At 41.6% G+C, this 17,765-nt stretch overlaps 1 protein-coding gene across 7 annotated transcripts; it reads left to right on the plus strand.

The window, feature by feature from the left end:
• Positions 1-10,794: 10,794 nt before the first annotated feature.
• LOC121989392 (transcription factor TGA4-like) lies at positions 10,795-17,636 on the plus strand. Of its 7 annotated transcripts, none has more exons than XM_042543417.1 (10): positions 10,795-10,950; positions 11,055-11,221; positions 12,929-13,100; positions 13,186-13,260; positions 14,145-14,204; positions 14,286-14,363; positions 14,447-14,513; positions 15,775-16,046; positions 16,349-16,585; positions 17,233-17,636. In XM_042543417.1, exons 2-10 carry the CDS (start codon positions 11,169-11,171, stop codon positions 17,386-17,388), a joined length of 1,170 nt encoding a protein of 389 aa, XP_042399351.1. In that variant the 5' UTR covers positions 10,795-10,950; positions 11,055-11,168; the 3' UTR covers positions 17,389-17,636. The 7 variants fall into 7 exon arrangements, with proteins under 7 accessions (XP_042399351.1, XP_042399359.1, XP_042399395.1 ...); XM_042543425.1 differs by having other exon boundaries at positions 12,938-13,100; XM_042543442.1 differs by lacking the exons at positions 10,795-10,950; positions 11,055-11,221 and adding an exon at positions 11,951-12,097.
• The last annotated feature ends 129 nt before the right edge of the window (positions 17,637-17,765 follow it).

Below are 17,765 nucleotides of genomic sequence, written 5' to 3' on the forward strand. Positions count from 1 at the left end.
ATCTAGCTTTGTTTTAGATCCCCTCAGAGATAACCCAAGCGCATTAGGAGCGAGAATCATCTTCAGACGATACTCTCGTTTGGGATGCACGGAAAGGGCAAAGCGGGCCGAAGCAACACGTCTCCCGAACGGATCAACAGGCAGTTCTCAGAGGAAATCTTACAAGACACTTTGCCCCGACACTATATCGCGTTGGCGATCGGGACGTACAACGGGTTGACCGACCCAGATGATCATATGGATTGGTTCGATAATGAAGCCATGCTACACTAATACACGAACGGAGTGAAGTGTCGTGTCCTCCTCATAACTCTCTCCGGGTCGGCGCAGCGTTGGTTCAGAAGACTGTCGGACGGCTCGATACGAAGCTTTAAGGATTTCCGAGCCGTGTTCCAGCATCACTTCGCCAGCAGCCGACGTTACCAGAAGACGAGAGTCAGTTTCTTTGCCCTGACACAAGGGCCCAAGGAAGCGCTCCGAGTGTACATCCAGTGCTTCAACCAAGTAGCCATGGACTTCCCCTCGGTCTCGTCCGAGACAATGATAAACGCCTTCACCCAGGGGCTTGCCGAGGGAGATTTTTTTCGATCACTCATCAGGAAGCTGCCCAGGGACTTCGACCACGTGCTTAAGAAGACAAACGAATATATCAATGTGGAAGAAGCCCAGGAGGCCAGAAGAAAGGAGGCGTCGACCGAGCATTTGGCACCGACCGTCAAGCAGCCTTCAACCACCCAAGGGGTCGAGCGTCGAAGAAGCACGGCTGCACCAGGAGACCAGGGCACATGTCGTAGAGCATGTGGCGTCTGGTCAGCCTAAGGCATTGAAGGGCAAGGTATGGACGCCTATATTTTGTTCATTTCATCAGTCAGCAACGCACAACACGCGAGACTATCGCGGCCTGACATCGATCATGAGCCGACCGGCACCCAGAGGATATCGTCGTCATTCCCCATCTCCTGATCGGCGAGATCAACACCGATCCATCGGGCGGCGAGAGGATGAAAGAAGGTCGGCCGAGCGGCGACCTTAAATGCAAGTCGTCATCAACGGTCGAGTGGCGACCTTAAACGCGTGTCTCCGTCAACTGTCGAGTGACGACGTTAAATGTGAGTCTACATCGAATCGTCGAGTGACGACGTTAAACGCGGGTCTACACCAAACCATTGAGCGGCGACGTTAAACCCTTGTCTCCACCGACGGTCGAGCAGCGACCTTAAACCCAAGTCTTCGTCAAATTGTCGAGCGACGACCTTAAACCCTTGTCTCCATCAACGGTCGAGTGGGAACCTTAAACCTGAGTCTACACCAAATCGTTGAGCGACGATATTAAACCCTTGTCTCCACCAACGATCAAGCGGCAACCTTAAACCTGAGTCTACGACAAACCGTTGAGCGGCAACGTTAAATGCGAGTCCACATCAAATCGTCAAGCGGTGACGTTAAACTCTTGCCTCCACCAACGATCGAGCGACGACCTTAAACTCGGGTCTACCTCATCGGTCGAGCGACGACCCTAAACGCGAGTCGATATCCACGGTCGAACGGTGATCTTAAACCCGAGATCACAAAAACAATTGAGCAGCGACCCATAAACCTTTGGCTCAGTAAGAAGATAAGCGTCGGCTGCACAAAATCCAAGTCTTCATAATATAGTGACCATTCGGTGCTATTCTTTAAAATACTCCCAGAGCCGAGCGGGAGATTGCGGAATCATGGACTCCGAATACCAAAGAGGTTGGTCGACGGATAGAATAATCATGAATGAGGCCACGAGCTCTTGGAAATAATCAAAAGAAGTTGAAAAACATACAAGGAGGTAAAGCTCGTCCGAATGGACGAGCATGCATTTAAACTTCAAAAATTTTACATCTTACAGGAACGCTCAGCCTCACTCGAGATAGTCCAGGACATCGTTAGACAGAACGACGGTGAGCTTGTCTTGTCTTATAACATTACTGGTCAGATCGGCCGGCAAATGACCTCCCTCGCGGAGCTGGTTGATCGTCCCATCGATGGCCAGATCGAAGAGGTGTAGAGCTCAGTCTGCGACTCTATCATTAAAAGTGTCCGTGCGGATGTAGGCTTGCTTTCTGGCCTCAAACCTACTCGACTCGGCCTCCTAATAAGTCTTCAAGGTCGCTCGGGAGGCCTCCAGCTAATCCTTGGCAGTGGCCAGCGCTGTATCTTTGGAGGCGATTTAGCCGCAAAGGGTCGTTTCTTCGGCCGAGCGGTTGTTCCGCTCGGCGATCAGGAAGCTTTCGGCTTCTTTGAGCTTTTGGACGAGGGTCCGGTCCTTCTTATTCTTCTCATCGAGGTCTGCGATGGTTTGGTTCTTTCGCACGTTCGCCGACTCGATCTTATTATCAAAAGTGGCGACCTGTTTATTGAGCCGCTCCAACATAGTGGCCTGCTCGGCGCTCTTAGCCCACTCGGCCTCAAGCAGTTTGTCACTCTTCTCCAGAGCGACCCACAGCTTGGCCACCTCAGCGTTTGCTTTCTCCTGAGCGGTGGAGGATTGGCCGCTCGACGCCTTCAGGTACTTTACTTCCTCCTCCCAAAATATGAGCCTGTGGCACATGACCAGGCCCTCCACCCAGTACTGCGGATGAGCAAGAGAAGGTCAGCGCCAATCAGAGGTAATATAAGAAGGTACAATAAAGGGAACACTTACCCTAGTGGACATCTGAGTGTGGCTGTTTGCGAGCGCGCTCAAAGGTATCATCGCCGCACGAGCTCGTGCGTCCTCCCAGATCTTAGCGAGTGGGCCCTGGATGATGATCTGGTGCTCAGAGTTGCGAGACCCTGCGCTCGGCTCGCTATATTCTTCGGTGGGCAGATGTAGGATTACCGTTATGTGGTGTTGGCCGCTCGGGGTTGATTGCGTTGAGGTTGCCCGACCCGATTGTTAGGACCAAAAGTAGCTAGAGGGGGGGGGGGTGAATAGCTCGTCGTGTGCCCGGTGTTCGGCGTTGCTTGTTTCTTCAAAGATATGGCAGCGGAAAATACAGAAACAAATCACACAACGCTAACACGGTTGGTTTACTTGGTATCCACCTCACAAGAGGTGACTAGTCCAAGGATCCACACCAACACACACACCCTCCACTAATAAAACTCTCCTTTATGGTAACTACCAAAGGCGGAGAAGCCCTACAAGACTCAATACAAGAAGAGAGGAAAGGGATACAAGAAATACAAGCTTACAAGCTTACAATGAGTGCAAAACCCTAACCCTAGTTTCTTTTCTTGCTTTGATCCACCTCTTGACTTGGAGAACTTCCAAGATCCTTCAAGAACTGACGATCTAAACTTTGAGAGCGCTGTGGAGAAGCTGGTGAGAAATCGGAGATAAATCTGCGAAGAAGAAGACACATAAACTAGCCGTTGTGTCGCAACGGCTAGGGCCTGGACCGATCAGGCTCCACCCTGATCGGTCCAGGGCTTCTCTGATCGGTTTTAGGGACCGATCAGGCCCTAGGATGATCGGTCCCCAGACCGATCAACTCACTTACTCTCACTCTCTGTGAGAGCTCTGATCGGTCTGTGGACCGATCAGGTTTCAGGTGGATCGGTCCACAGACCGATCCCCTTCCCTTTCTCCGACCTCTGTTCTTCTCTTCTGTTGCTTCCTGATCGGTCTCTAGACCGATCAGATAACACACAGAAGCTCACTGTGTGGTTACTGATCGGTCACCAGACCGATCAGATAACCCAGTGTATCACTGGATCGATCCACTGATCGATCCAGCTCTTGGTTTTTCCCAAACCAAGTCCCAAGTCTCCCAAACCAACATCCGGTCAACCTTGACCTGTTGGTACATCATGCCTAGCATCTGGTCACTCCCTTGACCTGCTAAGACTTCCCAACACCAGATGTCCGATCATCCTTGATCCATCTGGATTTTCCCTTGCCCGGCTTCACTCACCAGGACTTTCACCTAGCTTCACTTACTAGGATTTTCACCTGGCTTCACTCACCAGGATTTCCAATCTGCCTGGCTTCACTCACCAGGACTTCCAAACTGCCTAGCTTCACTCACTAGGGCTTTTACCTGGCTTCACTCACCAGGACTTTTACCTGGCTTCACTCACCAGGGTTTTCCATCTGCCTGGCTTCACTCACCAGGACTTTCCCTTGCCTGGCTTTACTCACCAGGACTTTCACCTGGCTTCACTTACCAGGATTTCCCGAATCAGGTCGACTCACCTCGGGTCAACCAGGTCAACCTTGACCAAAGATTGCACCCACAATCTCCCAAGTTTGTATTCTGTCAAACATCAGAATACAACTTTTCTATTCTCGTCAAACATCAGAATAGAACTTTTCTATTTTCATCAAACATCAAAATACAACTCGAGTCAGGTCAACTCGAGTCAGATCAACCAGGTCAACCTTGACCTAAGGTTGCACCAACACCGATGGGTGAGACACAGACGCCGGACGGATGTCGGACTTTTGAACCTTCGAAGGCTTCAAAGGTGGTGGTATAAAGGTCACTGGTGGCACAACGAGGGTCCCCTACGGCAGATCAACCAAGGATGACGTTCGATTAGATGACACGGAAGCCACAGTTCCTTGAATCAGAGTCGGAGACAAGTTTTGACTCGCTCAGCAGACCACGCCCTGAAGTAGCAGAGCGCGATGAAGGCTCTGCTCAGTGCCTGTTGCACCTATTCAGTGGTACACTGGAGGAGGTTGAGCCCGACAGCTCCTTAACTGGGATGTTCGGACGCCGCTCGGATGGTGGCTGTGATCCTGCGACCGCTCCTCCGCTCGACGCATGGCTGGCCTCGCCTCCGCTCACCAAGATGGGCATCGCATTGCTCTCATCCTAGGGCTCTTCATGTGAGTCGATTGGCTGCAGGCCGCATCTCGCCAGCTCTTCAACAATAATTGCATTGATTGTGGCGTCCTTGAGCTTTGCCTTGCCGGACAAACGTGCGCGTAACATGACTTTGGCTGCAAAAGAGAAAGAGAAATCAGTTAGCATCAAAGGAAGAGTTAAAGAAGCTTCATACCTAGGCTAGTCGGCAGCCGGGTGCAGATCGGACTTAAGTCGAAGATATAAAGGACACCTTCCAGCAGCAACTTGTGGATGTCATACTTCTGACCAGCCAACATCGAAGCTGCGTTCAGGTAGTCCGATCAGCTCTTTTAGCTTTTCAAGAGAGGCTAAGGCGCCACTTCGAGCTGCAGTGGGTCGGGAAGTTTGGCTATTCGGGAAGGCGCATGAAGAAAAAATATTCTTTCCAGTGCTTGTTAGAGGTCGATATCTTGTCGAAGAAAACTAAACCGACTCGAGACTGGAAGAGTAAAGTCCCCAGATCGGACAGTTTGTGATAGTAAAAATAATGGAAGATCCAGGGAGTAAGGGGGATGCCGTGTAGATGAAACAAAACAACGACGCCATATAGCAGTTGGATGGAGTTCGACACAAGTTGAGGAAGGGAAATGCAGAAATACTTACAAACGACTGGAATAAAGGGGTGGATCGAAGACCGCAGATCGACGATAAACTGATCTTAGAAGAAATAGATACAGTCGGTCAACGGAGAATTGGGTCGATCGGAGGGAGAAGGCAGAACAATTTGATAATTAGAAGAAATTTCGAATACATCTCTTAAGCTCTCTGCGTCACCCTCCATCGAACCTAGATTCCATGGATGTGTACCAGATTCCAGGGATAGAGGCAGACGACTGCGAAGAACTTGCCATCGTAAAAACAGACGAAAAGGGGATGTTGAGGAGAAGAAAGGCGACTGAAAGAGGAAAAAGTTACGGGAGTATCACAGGAACGCAAGAAGAAAGGCCGAAAAGCTCAAAGATAGGCATGGTTGGAAGAAATCTTACTGGAGAGAGGTCGCCGGAGAAGAAGTGCAGAGGATCGCTGGAGAATAGAGATCACACAAAAGCAGAGAGATGGCTACCGGAGAACTCGAACTCGAAGACAAAGTGTTCGAAGGAAGCGACGCAATGGGCTTATAAGCCTTAGGGACGGTCGCGGAAACCTAGGCGAAGATCAGGTCGTTGAATTCAAATCGCCAAACGTCACATTACGTCTGTCATGTCAGGCGTGCGGCAGCATCGGGCGTGACACGTGGCGCCTCACCATAGGTCGGCATTTAATGACGGCATGGAAGTGCACTCAGCCTTAATACGCAGAGATTTGCACGATTTCCCAGAAATCTAGGTGATGTCAGCATGACTTGCGCTCACCCAAGGCAGCCCAAGGAAAGATTTCATAAGTGCAAACCTTCGTCGTGCGGATCGAATCAAGGGAGCATACCTATGCCTGAACGACAAGCTTCAATAGACCGATCGGATAGGATCAGTCTTATCTCGATCGGAAATCACACAGCGTCGAAGGCCAATCGTGAGAAAACCTACTCAGACAATTGTCCAATCAGTCGGACTACAACCTCCTTCGACTAGACTTGAGGGAGACTCTTGTGATACGATGAGGATGAAGGGACCCACCCCGTTGCCACGATAAAGGTCAAAATAGGTCAAAGTCAAGACAATCAACGAGTGGACGTCATCGGTCGGTCGGGCGAATCATGCTCCGACTGGGGATTAGGCTCCAACCCGCTGTCTTCAACACGAGAGCGATCAAACAACTGACGCTCAAGGGAAACGACGCACAGACGCTGAGCCTAGCGGCTATCCCGCTCAGCAAGACAACAGGGCATGACATCAAGAGTTCAACTTCGGTCGAGCGGCTACCCCGCTCGGCCAGACAACAAAGTATGATATCGATAGAGTTCGACTTCGGTTGAGCAGCTATCTCGCTCGGCTCAGCAACAAATCATGTGGACAGTGGACTTCCGGCCAGGTGACTATCTCGCTCGGCCCGACAATGGACAACACATGGATAAGGGAATTCTGGCTGAGCGGCTATTCCGCTTGGCCAAGCAATAGACACAACAGGCTATCTTTCAACATCCTGTTGAGAGCTAGTGTCGCTGACAGGCGGCATGGTCAGACAGAGGATCATACGATGGAAGCTTCCACTGTCACTTCAGAGATATGCTCGACCTGTTAAAGTACTATGTTAGGGACACTTTACTGACAAGTTTTTTCAGGGAAAACTTTGAGATGCGTGCTTACCTTGGTAAGTGTGCACGCGCGGTACCGAAGCTCTATATAAAGGGGGGGTCCACGCATCAACGGAGGTATGCAATATTTCACTGTTGCGCTACAGTCTTCTTGTTGCACTGCTTACTACTTCTTCTTCTTTGTTGGAGATTGACTTGAGAGTCGGAGGACCATCGTCGGGGACCCCTTCCCTGGCTCGGCACTGACGTCAGCTGTGTTGCAGGTCAGAGCGAAGTTCACAGGAGGTCAGCGTGAGCGCCACATCCCCAATATCCATCTCACCGACTTTCGGACAAGATCAATTATGTTTGTTCATATGCTTATGTTTATGCTTATCTTGTGCTTATATACATGCTCATGATTATGTTTGTTCATATGCTTATGTACATGCTCATGATTATGTATGTTCATATGCTTATGTTTATGCTTATATATATGCTCATAATTATGTTTGTTCGTATGCTTATGTTATATTTATGTTCATGCTCATGATTATGTTTGTTCATATGCTTATGTTTATGCTTATATTATGCTTATGTTATGCTGACATACATGCTCATGATTATGTCTGTTTGTATGTTTATATTTATGTTTATGTTATGTTGATGTACATGCTCATGATTATGTTTGTTCGTATGCTTATATTTATGCCCTCATGCTTATGTCGATGCCTATACGTACGCTCATGGTATGTTAGTAGGAAGGTCCCTAGTTACCTAGAACATGGTTTCCCTTAGTACATTAGGTTATAGGCGCTAACTGTTGTATGTCATGATTTTGAATATGTTGAGTCACTCGACTCATAGACTTTAACCTTTCTTTTTTAGACAATGGAACAAATGAGATAGAAAACGTTGACCAGTGAGCCAGCTTGGAACAATGGCAATACAACCCGAAGACCTTCCAAATTAATTTCCGCATTTAGCTATGTTATTTTTTAAGCTGTCTATGTAATTTTATTTGAACTAAGAAACCGCTATAGAAGTATAAGAAAGTGACGTCCGCAGTTACATTTATAAATTGAAAAAAAAAATAAAGGAAAAACTAGGGACGTTACAATATCACTATAACATACCCTGATATTACCCTTTTGCAGTAAATCGTGCTGGTAATTTCATGCATGCCCCAATTAAATAAAATTGAGATAATATAAAAAGAATACTTAGCTATCTCAAATGTACTATTCTACATGGTCTTCTTTTATATCGCTAATCATCTCGAGATTTACATACCTATAGTGATGCAGATTGGGCAAGTTATCCTGAAGATAGACATTCTACTAGTAAATATGCAATATTTCTTGGATGAAACCTTATCTCTTGGAATTCGAAAAAGCAACCTACAGTATCTGGTTCAAGCACCGAGGCAGAATATAAAGCTATAACAAATTCAACGTCTGAAATTATTTGGCTTCAATCACTTCTCTCTGAACTTCATCTTACATCAAATGTTGCACTAAAAATTTGGTATGATAATATTGGAGCTCATATCTCACAGCAAATCATATATAATTTTGTTATAATGTCAGACTCTGTGCATGACTTCTGTCCATTACTTTTACATACATTCGAGTATTCTGAACACTTTCAGATGCTTCACACATCCAATCGAACACGGGAGTCGGATAATCTATCAATCTTGATAAAGCAAGGAATAATCAATGCGCATGTGTTTTGGTGGCAGCGACGATGGATTTGGGACATCTTCAATAGTTAGAACTCTAAATAATTTTTTTTATCCCAATATACTACATCATGAGTATACAAATTTATTGAAATATCTTTAAATTTTCAATGATTAAAGTTTTAAATAAGTTATGATCCAATTCATAACCTGAATTGTATAATTTTATGCCTATTATACACATTTCGAGATCAAAAACATAGATTTAAATTTTTACTATTGTTAAATCTCAAATCTCAAATGTCATTTCTACAATAATTTAAGACTTTTTATTTAATTTTTAAAATTTTATAAACCTATGATGTAATGCGACTTATAAGCTGCAGTCGCCTCGTCGCTCGCACTAGACGCAAGTCGAAGTGATCATCCACAAGCCGATGCATTGGGATCGCAATCCAAGCCATGCATGCAGCCTAGCTACCCTCATTAATTACAACTAACAGTCGTGTAGCTTGTAGGCTTGTAGCACTGCTACGTGTACCCGTCCAAGTCTGTGTAATCCTCGTGGGCCAAACTGATCGATGCCCTACACTGAAATACAGAAAACTATAAATTTCTATCCTGGAGATTTAATTTCCAGCTCTGTCGTCGATCATGTAAATAACACCAGTGGAGCAAGGGCAGTGATCAATTGCTACATTGATCAATATGAAAATGAAAATGAAAATGAAATGATGATTGTCAATCAAAGACAAAGATGCCATATTAGTAGAGTACCAATGAAGTCATTGGGCTATTAGTAGGAAATGGTGGAGTAGCGCAACTTAATGGTGAATCTCTGCATCACAGCAAAGGTGATGATGCTCTATGTTGATGGCGACAAAAGGCGAGTTGGCCGGGTCATTGGCCAAGTTTGTAGAGAGGTGGCATTGTAGACCAATGAGATGACGAAAGAACACTAGGGCAAGAAAAATGCTACATATCATAATTATAACACATATCAGATTTCAATACACAAGAATAAATCTTAATTCTATCCACAATCATTTGCTTGTCGTCTCCAGTGTAGTGGCTTCTTCGAATCATCCTTTTATTATGCGTAAGATTTTTTTTTTTTTTGAACTTTTGAAAACATCTATCCTAACTAAATTTTGTTTTCTGAATTTGATAGTTTGATAATTTCTTGTAGTGGCGTCTTTTGCATTTCCTAACTAAAGATGGTCAGATTTAATACTGCAGTACTAGCTACAAGTGGATCTTTTTCTTCGAACAGTAGTGGTTCATTCTGTTTGTTCTGCAAATCTGCAGATAAAAAAATAACTTATTTTCATTGCCAATCCATGCAAGAATCTTGGTCATCGCGAACTTTTCTTATATTATCCTTGCGCGCCTCTTTACTATGCTTTTCCAAGTAGCTTTGCACTTTGCCTCCATATGCTGATATGCATGCATAAGCCTCCACCATTTAAGTAAACAAAATAATCTCATGCAAATCGATTTTCTATTTAATTGTAAAACACATCAGTAAAGGTGAGAGTTGATAAAAAGATCAGCAAATTTACTTATTAAAGATGATCCATGGGCAAGAAAAAGCATGCATGCATATCAACTCAGTGAAACAGCATCAATATTCCACTGTCATAGCTGCGTTTCAGAAACCCAAAGGGCAGTAAAATTAGTTAATGCCACAAAGATCTGGCTTGAAACTTCATTTATATTTCAGTGAAATCAAAACCACACATTTCTGAGATTAATTCACTTGAAAAATCAAGGATAACGTATGCAATTGGTGTAGGGTGAGGAGGGAGATGGCCACCAAGGAAAAGCTAAAGGTGATAAAAGACAAAATCTTAAAGACGCAAGGAGTAGAATTCTTAGAGCTTAAGTATTTTAGGACATCACCTATATGAAAAGTTTCTCAGGAAGGCATGAATAATTGAGCTCTCTTCAGTACGGAAATTAAAGCTTGGCCACCAAAATATCTTCATCATCATATTCATTCATTCTACTGTGCCTATGTCTACTTCTGAATAATTCATCATTTTAATTTCATTTTAAGCCACTTTTAATAATCACCCAAAAGGTTTAGTGGATGGCACCTAGTAAAAGCAATGTCCACCATGAGCTTATCTCTTCTTGGTACTCCATTTAACACCTTCCTTCCTAACTTTGAGTGTTAGCCCTAACTACTCTTTCCATGCTTGGAATTCCTTGACAAAGAAAGAGAGGTATGGCTCGTTCCTAGTCCAAGCATATCATTCTATCATCTTGTTTATATTATTATATTTTAGCAAGAAGTGGATTTGGATGAAGAGAATGTTTTGTTTTACAGTTCATGTGTGTGTAAAAGAAAAGTATGGAGCATGGAGTTGAGAGATGATTGAAGCCTTATCAGTATTGTGACATAGCCGTGAACGTTTGCAAGGATCAACAACAAGATATAATAATGGAGTTTTACGTTGGCTGCTATGAAAACAACATGAACCATATAGAAACTTGGTGAGCAATTTTCACTTGTTTTTTTTTTAATCTTTAGTTCTCTGAATTTCAACATTCACCAATAAGCTTTTCAAACTTTTTCTAATTGCTTCCATAAATTTTCAAAATAATAAAAAAAATTCTAATTTTGAAATCATCATGCACTGATTTATTTTCCATGGAGAATGAAGATATAAAATATTTCACACAGTGATGTAACAGATATTCATTATACTTGTACTCTGTTGTATAAAGAAATGTTATCAAAAAGTCAATTTTATTTTAAAAATATTTAAAATGTATTCTATTTAAGAAAAATATATTAAAAAGATGCTTTATATTTTAAAAGTAGTAATATTATAGTATTATTGGCTAAAATTAACAACACCAAACTGTTATACCAGTGTGGAATAAATATATTTTAAAAATAGAAAATAGTTTTAATATTTTTAAAATGGATATTAAAACAAAGGTATGAAAATTAATGACCCTTTTTTATATTTTCCCCAAATGAAAACCTCTCGGTGGATTTGGGGAGGTAAGTGCACCGCGGTTGTGCGCGACACTGTCGCTGGCGTCACGGCCGGACGGCGCAGGGTAACGAGACGCGTACCTGTGGCACACTCTCTTTCCCGCGACCCACCAGACCACCATTAAAAAATAACGGTGGAGAACTGAGAAGGGACGGAACTCGGTCTCCGGGAATCTCCACTTCGGTCCCCTAATCTGCTTCTCCTCCTCTGTCTCTCTTTCGTAGAGTGAGGCTCTGGTAAAGGGGCGGGGAGGGAGGGAATGGCGGCCACGGGATTTCCCCACCGGCCTTCGGGTTTAGGGTTGTACGATTCATTCCGAGGCACTGGTTTGGCGGGGAAAGAAGGCGTTTCAGTTGATCTCAAGGTTAAAGCTCTGTTTTGGCCTTTCTGCATTCTTGAGGTGATATGCTTGTTTCCCCGGTGTTTCTGTATGTGCGAAGTCGGAATCTCTTCGTTGGAGGGGAAAGATTTTTTTTTTCTTCTCTCCTTTATTAAGTCTGAAGTGAAAAAAGAGGGACAGAAAGAAGACTCTTCTTTTAGTACTCATTATAGATATTTTTTTTTGTCAGCGAAGTAGAGTAGAGTCATAATATGCTGTTTCTTGTGATTGCGAACTGCGTTTCAAAGGCTGAACAGAAATCCGCCCGTGCTGTGTGTTCTGCAGTGTTCTTGTGTTTTATACTTGATTATTTCTTCTGTTTTCATCTTAGTTTTTACGAGAATATCTCCCTGGAGATCGCTTTTTGAATGGTTGTCAAAGGAGAGCGAAGAAGATACACAATTTCTTTGCATACCCTCGAAATCTAAATGGTTTTACGAGACAAACTGATCTAATATACATTTTTAGGTATACGAAGGCTTCTCGCATGACACAATCTCGAAGTATGTTGATTGGGGAAATTCTAGGGATTTGTCTTGAATCCTGATAATTTTTGAACGGAAAATGAAGATTATATAAACAGATAATTACCTTATAGGATAACCAATTGCTATAAAAGCACAGGAGCTAAGGGAGCGATGCGTTACTGGATTATCAAGGTCCGTTAGGGTCCCTTATATATACTGTTATTGGCACAAAGAAAAACTTTGATGCAATGTATCGAACATTTTGCCTCTAACAACTACTTTCTTTAATCAATAATTTTTTTGACTTCTGATTCCTGTTCATTCAATTGAAGTAACCTTATCCTTTCAGTGTAAACAGTAGGAGTTCTATATCTCCATTTCAAACCTCAAGTAGGATGGGCATGTACGAAGAAAATCACCACACTGGCGTGTGGGAGTACCCCTTCAAAGCTGATAGTAGCCAAAATACATGTGCTTCAACAGTTTTGGAAGCAGATATGCGAATTGACTGTTTGGTTGATGTCTGTGACAAATCTATCTTGTTCAACTAGAGCTTTCACTAATTTCAGCATTTGTCCTGATTGGAGATATTGTACTCTTATGTAGCTAGAAGATATTCCTAACAAAGCACTAGGAAAACCAAAGAAGTTTGATCAGAAAGAAAACAAGCCTTCAGATAAGGTGAATAAAATCTTGAAATTCTTATGATATTTTTTTTTACTCTTATCTAATTTGATGATAGTTTTATTTGTCTATTTCTCACAATATTGACTAACATGACGTCAGTAATTGTTACCTTTGTCCTTTTACTGTGGTTGTCATGCTGTATATTCATGTAGAAAGTAGAATATTTTCTTCCCAATAAGATCTTCGATATCCTAGTTACCGCCACAAATAAAAGTTTGTATAATGTGTCAGGTTATATGATCTATCCTAACCTCTTGAAAGACTCGTGTGTAGAAAGAAATAAAAAATGTTGACATAGACAGTAAGTGCATTTATATTTGAGTGGAACTTCATCTGAGAAGCAATTTAATTAGTCATCACCAATGGGATAAGATAACGCATATTTGTTCCAGACTGCAGTGTATATCAATATTTAAGTTTAAATTTGATACTCAGATTATATTAATCTTCTCTGCATCTTCTCTTAAATGGTATGTCTGAAATGTAGGAAAATTCTACATAGACTACCAGAATAGAGAATATATGTTGCTTTACTACAATGAACTTATGTCAAGGATTTTCTACATCAAACAGGAATATTTCCCAAATGAATTTATGAAATCCGAACAGTCAATGGTTTGAGATGTCTTATTTTAAACTGAATGATAATTATTTCAAGCTGGTTGAATTTTTGGCTTAGTTACCTTAAAGGTTTATGTTCAAAATATGCACTTGCTTCTTGTTTTGTTATGACTGTTTGCATTTGATCAGAAATTCATGTTCTTACATGAAGCTCCAATCATATAAATGAGCCACATTCAACTTTGATCATTAAGTAGACTCTCTGATGTATAGTTTGCATTTAGTAACACTTATGTACTTCTTGATGACATTTATAGATATTGAGACGACTTGCACAAAATCGAGAGGCTGCTCGAAAAAGCCGACTGCGGAAAAAGGTATCTTAACAAAATGATTTTTTTAAACTGACTATTAAAATCAGGTTTAATATGCTAATCTTTGAATACATTCTTTGGCAGGCTTATGTTCAACAGCTAGAGTCAAGCCGTTTAAAACTCGCCCAACTAGAACAGGAGGTTGATAAGGCCAGACACTTGGTATAAGTGCTACACCTTTATAATGAGCAGAGATCTTTATCTTAGCCATGTCAGCCGATGAACAAATTGCTGCTTTACTGCAGGGTGTGTACACATTAGGTGGGAATTTGCAAGGGTCTACTCTTGGTGTGTCTGGAAGTGTCAATATAGGTACTCTGTGATTTCCATTTTCTTCTCTTGTTTTACTGGAACATTGAGGAAAAGAAATGTCAACAATTCTTGAAATAACCATTTTGCGCCAATTTGTTGATAATGCTACATACAGTATCTAACATGGCATGGCATGAACTTATACATCTGAGATCTTTCTTTGTTCTTTTTTTTTTTTTTAAGTTTTGGCACATTGTATATTGGGCATGCTGATGTCCATATTGGATGTTGAATGCCTTTCATAGGGGTGGGAGTGATGGAAGAGTTCTAGTATTATAGTTCACTAGATCTTTTAGTTTATGCTGAACCATACTGTGATTAATTTTTTTGTTACACTTTTAGCATCAATAGATAAAAATTTCACTTTCTTCTTCCACTTTTGCAAGTTGAGACATCAAATCATTGTCATCTCACTGTTACTCCTTCCCAAGTTTAAACTAATGCTAATACTTGATTGAATTATGCATAACGTTCCCTCGACCCATCTTTTAAAATGTTTGCCATGATATGAGTTGGATGAAGAACTTACCATTTGTTGAATATAGTGAAATATCATAGAAGCTTGTAATATAGACTTAGCACTTTTAGACGTTATGCTGACAATATGGAATGCCTTGATTTAGTCCTAGATGTCTAGTTATGGTCCAATTGAAGAGGCTTATGGACTAATGAGTAAACTACTTGCAATTTGTTCTTAGGCAATTAGAGCATGTAGCTTTGTCTAGTAAGTTAATTAATATCTAATTTGGTTAAATTATGACATCTTTATATTGAGCAGGCTTATGCTAGACAATGTGGTTGAGTATGAGGCCAATTACTATTATAAGGATGATTCTTTATTGTCAGTTGGACTTTGGGGTATTGACATGGACATGAAACCCCTTGTGGAGGAGATTATGACATTCTGAGTTATTCCTACATAAGTAGCTGTGGGCTAATGAAGGCAGTTTATAAACAATTTTTAAGCATCAAGTTAGTGTTAATTCTCTTATTTGGGCAGGCTGTGACACAATAAAAAATATTGCGTAGTTGAATTCATGTTCCATTTGCAATATATTGCATCCTTTTCTTCTAATATTAAACTCATTATAAATTCATGATTTGTCTACCCTTGTGTGGCATAATTTTTTGGAATGGTAAAGTAGGTTTGTTTCAGGTTTATGTTTCCTTTGATTCTTTGGATGAGTTATTATGTGATAAAAAGATATTTTAATTTCTTAGTGCCTATTACCTAAAGATACAATTCTTGTTTGCTTTCCAGAGATTGCTGCTTTTGAAATGGAATATGGACACTGGGTTGAAGAACAAAATCGACAAACATGTGAACTGAGAGCTGCACTTCAAGCAAATGTATCTGATTTAGAGCTTCACATTCTTGTTGAGAGTGGAATGAGACACTATGACAATCTTTTCAAAATTAAAGCCAGTGCTGCTAAATCTGACATCTTCTATCTTATGTCTGGCATGTGGAGAACGTCCACTGAAAGATTTTTTCTTTGGATTGGTGGATTTAGGCCCTCAGAGCTTCTAAAGGTGATTGAATTATTTGGAAAGAATTCTAGCTACCATTAAGTTTGCATGTGCAAGCTCTACTTCAACACCTGCATGAAAATCATGATTCGTTGAAAGTGCACAGTGACTATTCTAATGTAGCATGGGACTGCAGAAAGTATATAATGATCTAAACTAGGTCCACATATTCCATATCTCCAGTTTGATGACATGCTGGGAAAAAAAGGATCCCATCATTTTGTAATAATTTCACTTTTCTTCCAACTCCACAAGATTGCTATTTCATTGTCCTCGTGCTAATATATCTTATTCTTGGTTTGCAGGCGCTCTACTCACAGCTGGAGCCTCTGTCAGATCAACAAATGAGCGCTGTCTGCAACCTGCAACAATCTTCACATCAAGCTGAAGATGCATTGTCTCAAGGATTGGAAAAACTTCAGCAAACTCTTTCAGAAACTCTAAAATGTGACCCCTTAGGCACATCTTGTGTTTCGAGTTACATGGGGCAAATGACAAATGCCATGAGAAAGCTGGAGGCTCTTGTAAGCTTTCTGAACCAGGTGATACAACAATTCTGCCAATATATTGTTAATTATCTATCCTTTTTTTTTAATTTATAAAATTCCTGTTTTGATGATTCGTCAGTTTGTTTTTTCTTTAAAGTTGATATAATTCATCGGTGCAATGCTTCAGAGTATCTTATCAACATCAAATTTAGTTGTCTAGTTCTTCAGAGTATATTTTTGCATGCGATCAATGGGAGTGTCTGTGTCCCACATATTCCCTGAAATGGTATGCTAAACATGCTCTTGAATGTAGATTTGAAATGATAGAAATACAATACAGTAGATTTGAAATGATGAAAATATGTTTTTTTTTAATGAGGTGTTTGTTGGAGTTCGTGATACTCAATGCCATCAACTTTTTTCTTCTATTCGAGTCTATGCTTTTTGTAGTAGTAAGGTTTTGAAGTCTCCTGTAACTTTTAAACCAATTCTACGGTTTTGCATCTGCATTGCCATTTACATTAGTTGGTTTTTCACCATTTCTCATTTGTTCTGCTGTTGTTTGCCTTTGTGTAAAACGGAAACAGAAAAACTTCTTATCCATTCACACTATAATATATTTGACCTTTTCGCTAAATTGTTAGAATTGCTTCCCAATATTACGCTGACCATCAATCATCCTTGCCTAAATTTTAATACAGGCTGATCTCCTCCGACAGCAGACTTTGCAGCAGATGCACATCATCCTCACAACCCGTCAGGCGGCACGAGGTTTGCTTGCGTTGGGCGACTACTTCCAACGCCTTCGTGCCCTTAGTTCGTTATGGGCTGCTCGACTGTGCAAACCAACTTCCTAAAAAATCAGATCAGGTTACCATGGTGATTTGTCATTTTAAAAATCTGCAACCAACCAACTAGGCAAAGGAAGGGACATCAACAAAATGGTTCCTAGCCTCCATCAGGATCATTATCATAGAGAGTATATTCAGCAGATATTGCAACAAGTGCGCTAGTGTAGATCGTCTATGAAGATATATCGCGGTGGTTCTGTAGCTTGTTTATGAACATGCCATTTGTTATTAGTGCAAATCCTTTTTCGGTATAAGAGCAGTAAGTTTGCCATGAAGGTATTTGATATCAGAAACAAACAGATTTTTCCCAGTGTTTTTTTTTAGATAAAAATATCATATTATTATAAATTAAATAATGGTAAAATTAGATAAGAAATAAAAGA

Source organism: Zingiber officinale, chromosome 1B (genome assembly GCF_018446385.1).
Source record: "Zingiber officinale cultivar Zhangliang chromosome 1B, Zo_v1.1, whole genome shotgun sequence".
In the NCBI taxonomy this organism is placed as follows: domain Eukaryota; kingdom Viridiplantae; phylum Streptophyta; class Magnoliopsida; order Zingiberales; family Zingiberaceae; genus Zingiber; species Zingiber officinale.

Coding starts and splice junctions, on each gene's coding strand:
- LOC121989392 (XM_042543417.1), top strand. CDS start 11,169: ATGGAGTTTTACGTTGGCTGCTATGAAAACAACATGAACCATATAGAA. Junction 11,222..12,928: donor ATGAACCATATAGAAACTTG/GTGAGCAATTTT, acceptor TTATCCTTTCAG/TGTAAACAGTAGGAGTTCTA. Junction 13,261..14,144: donor AAAACAAGCCTTCAGATAAG/GTGAATAAAATC, acceptor TGACATTTATAG/ATATTGAGACGACTTGCACA.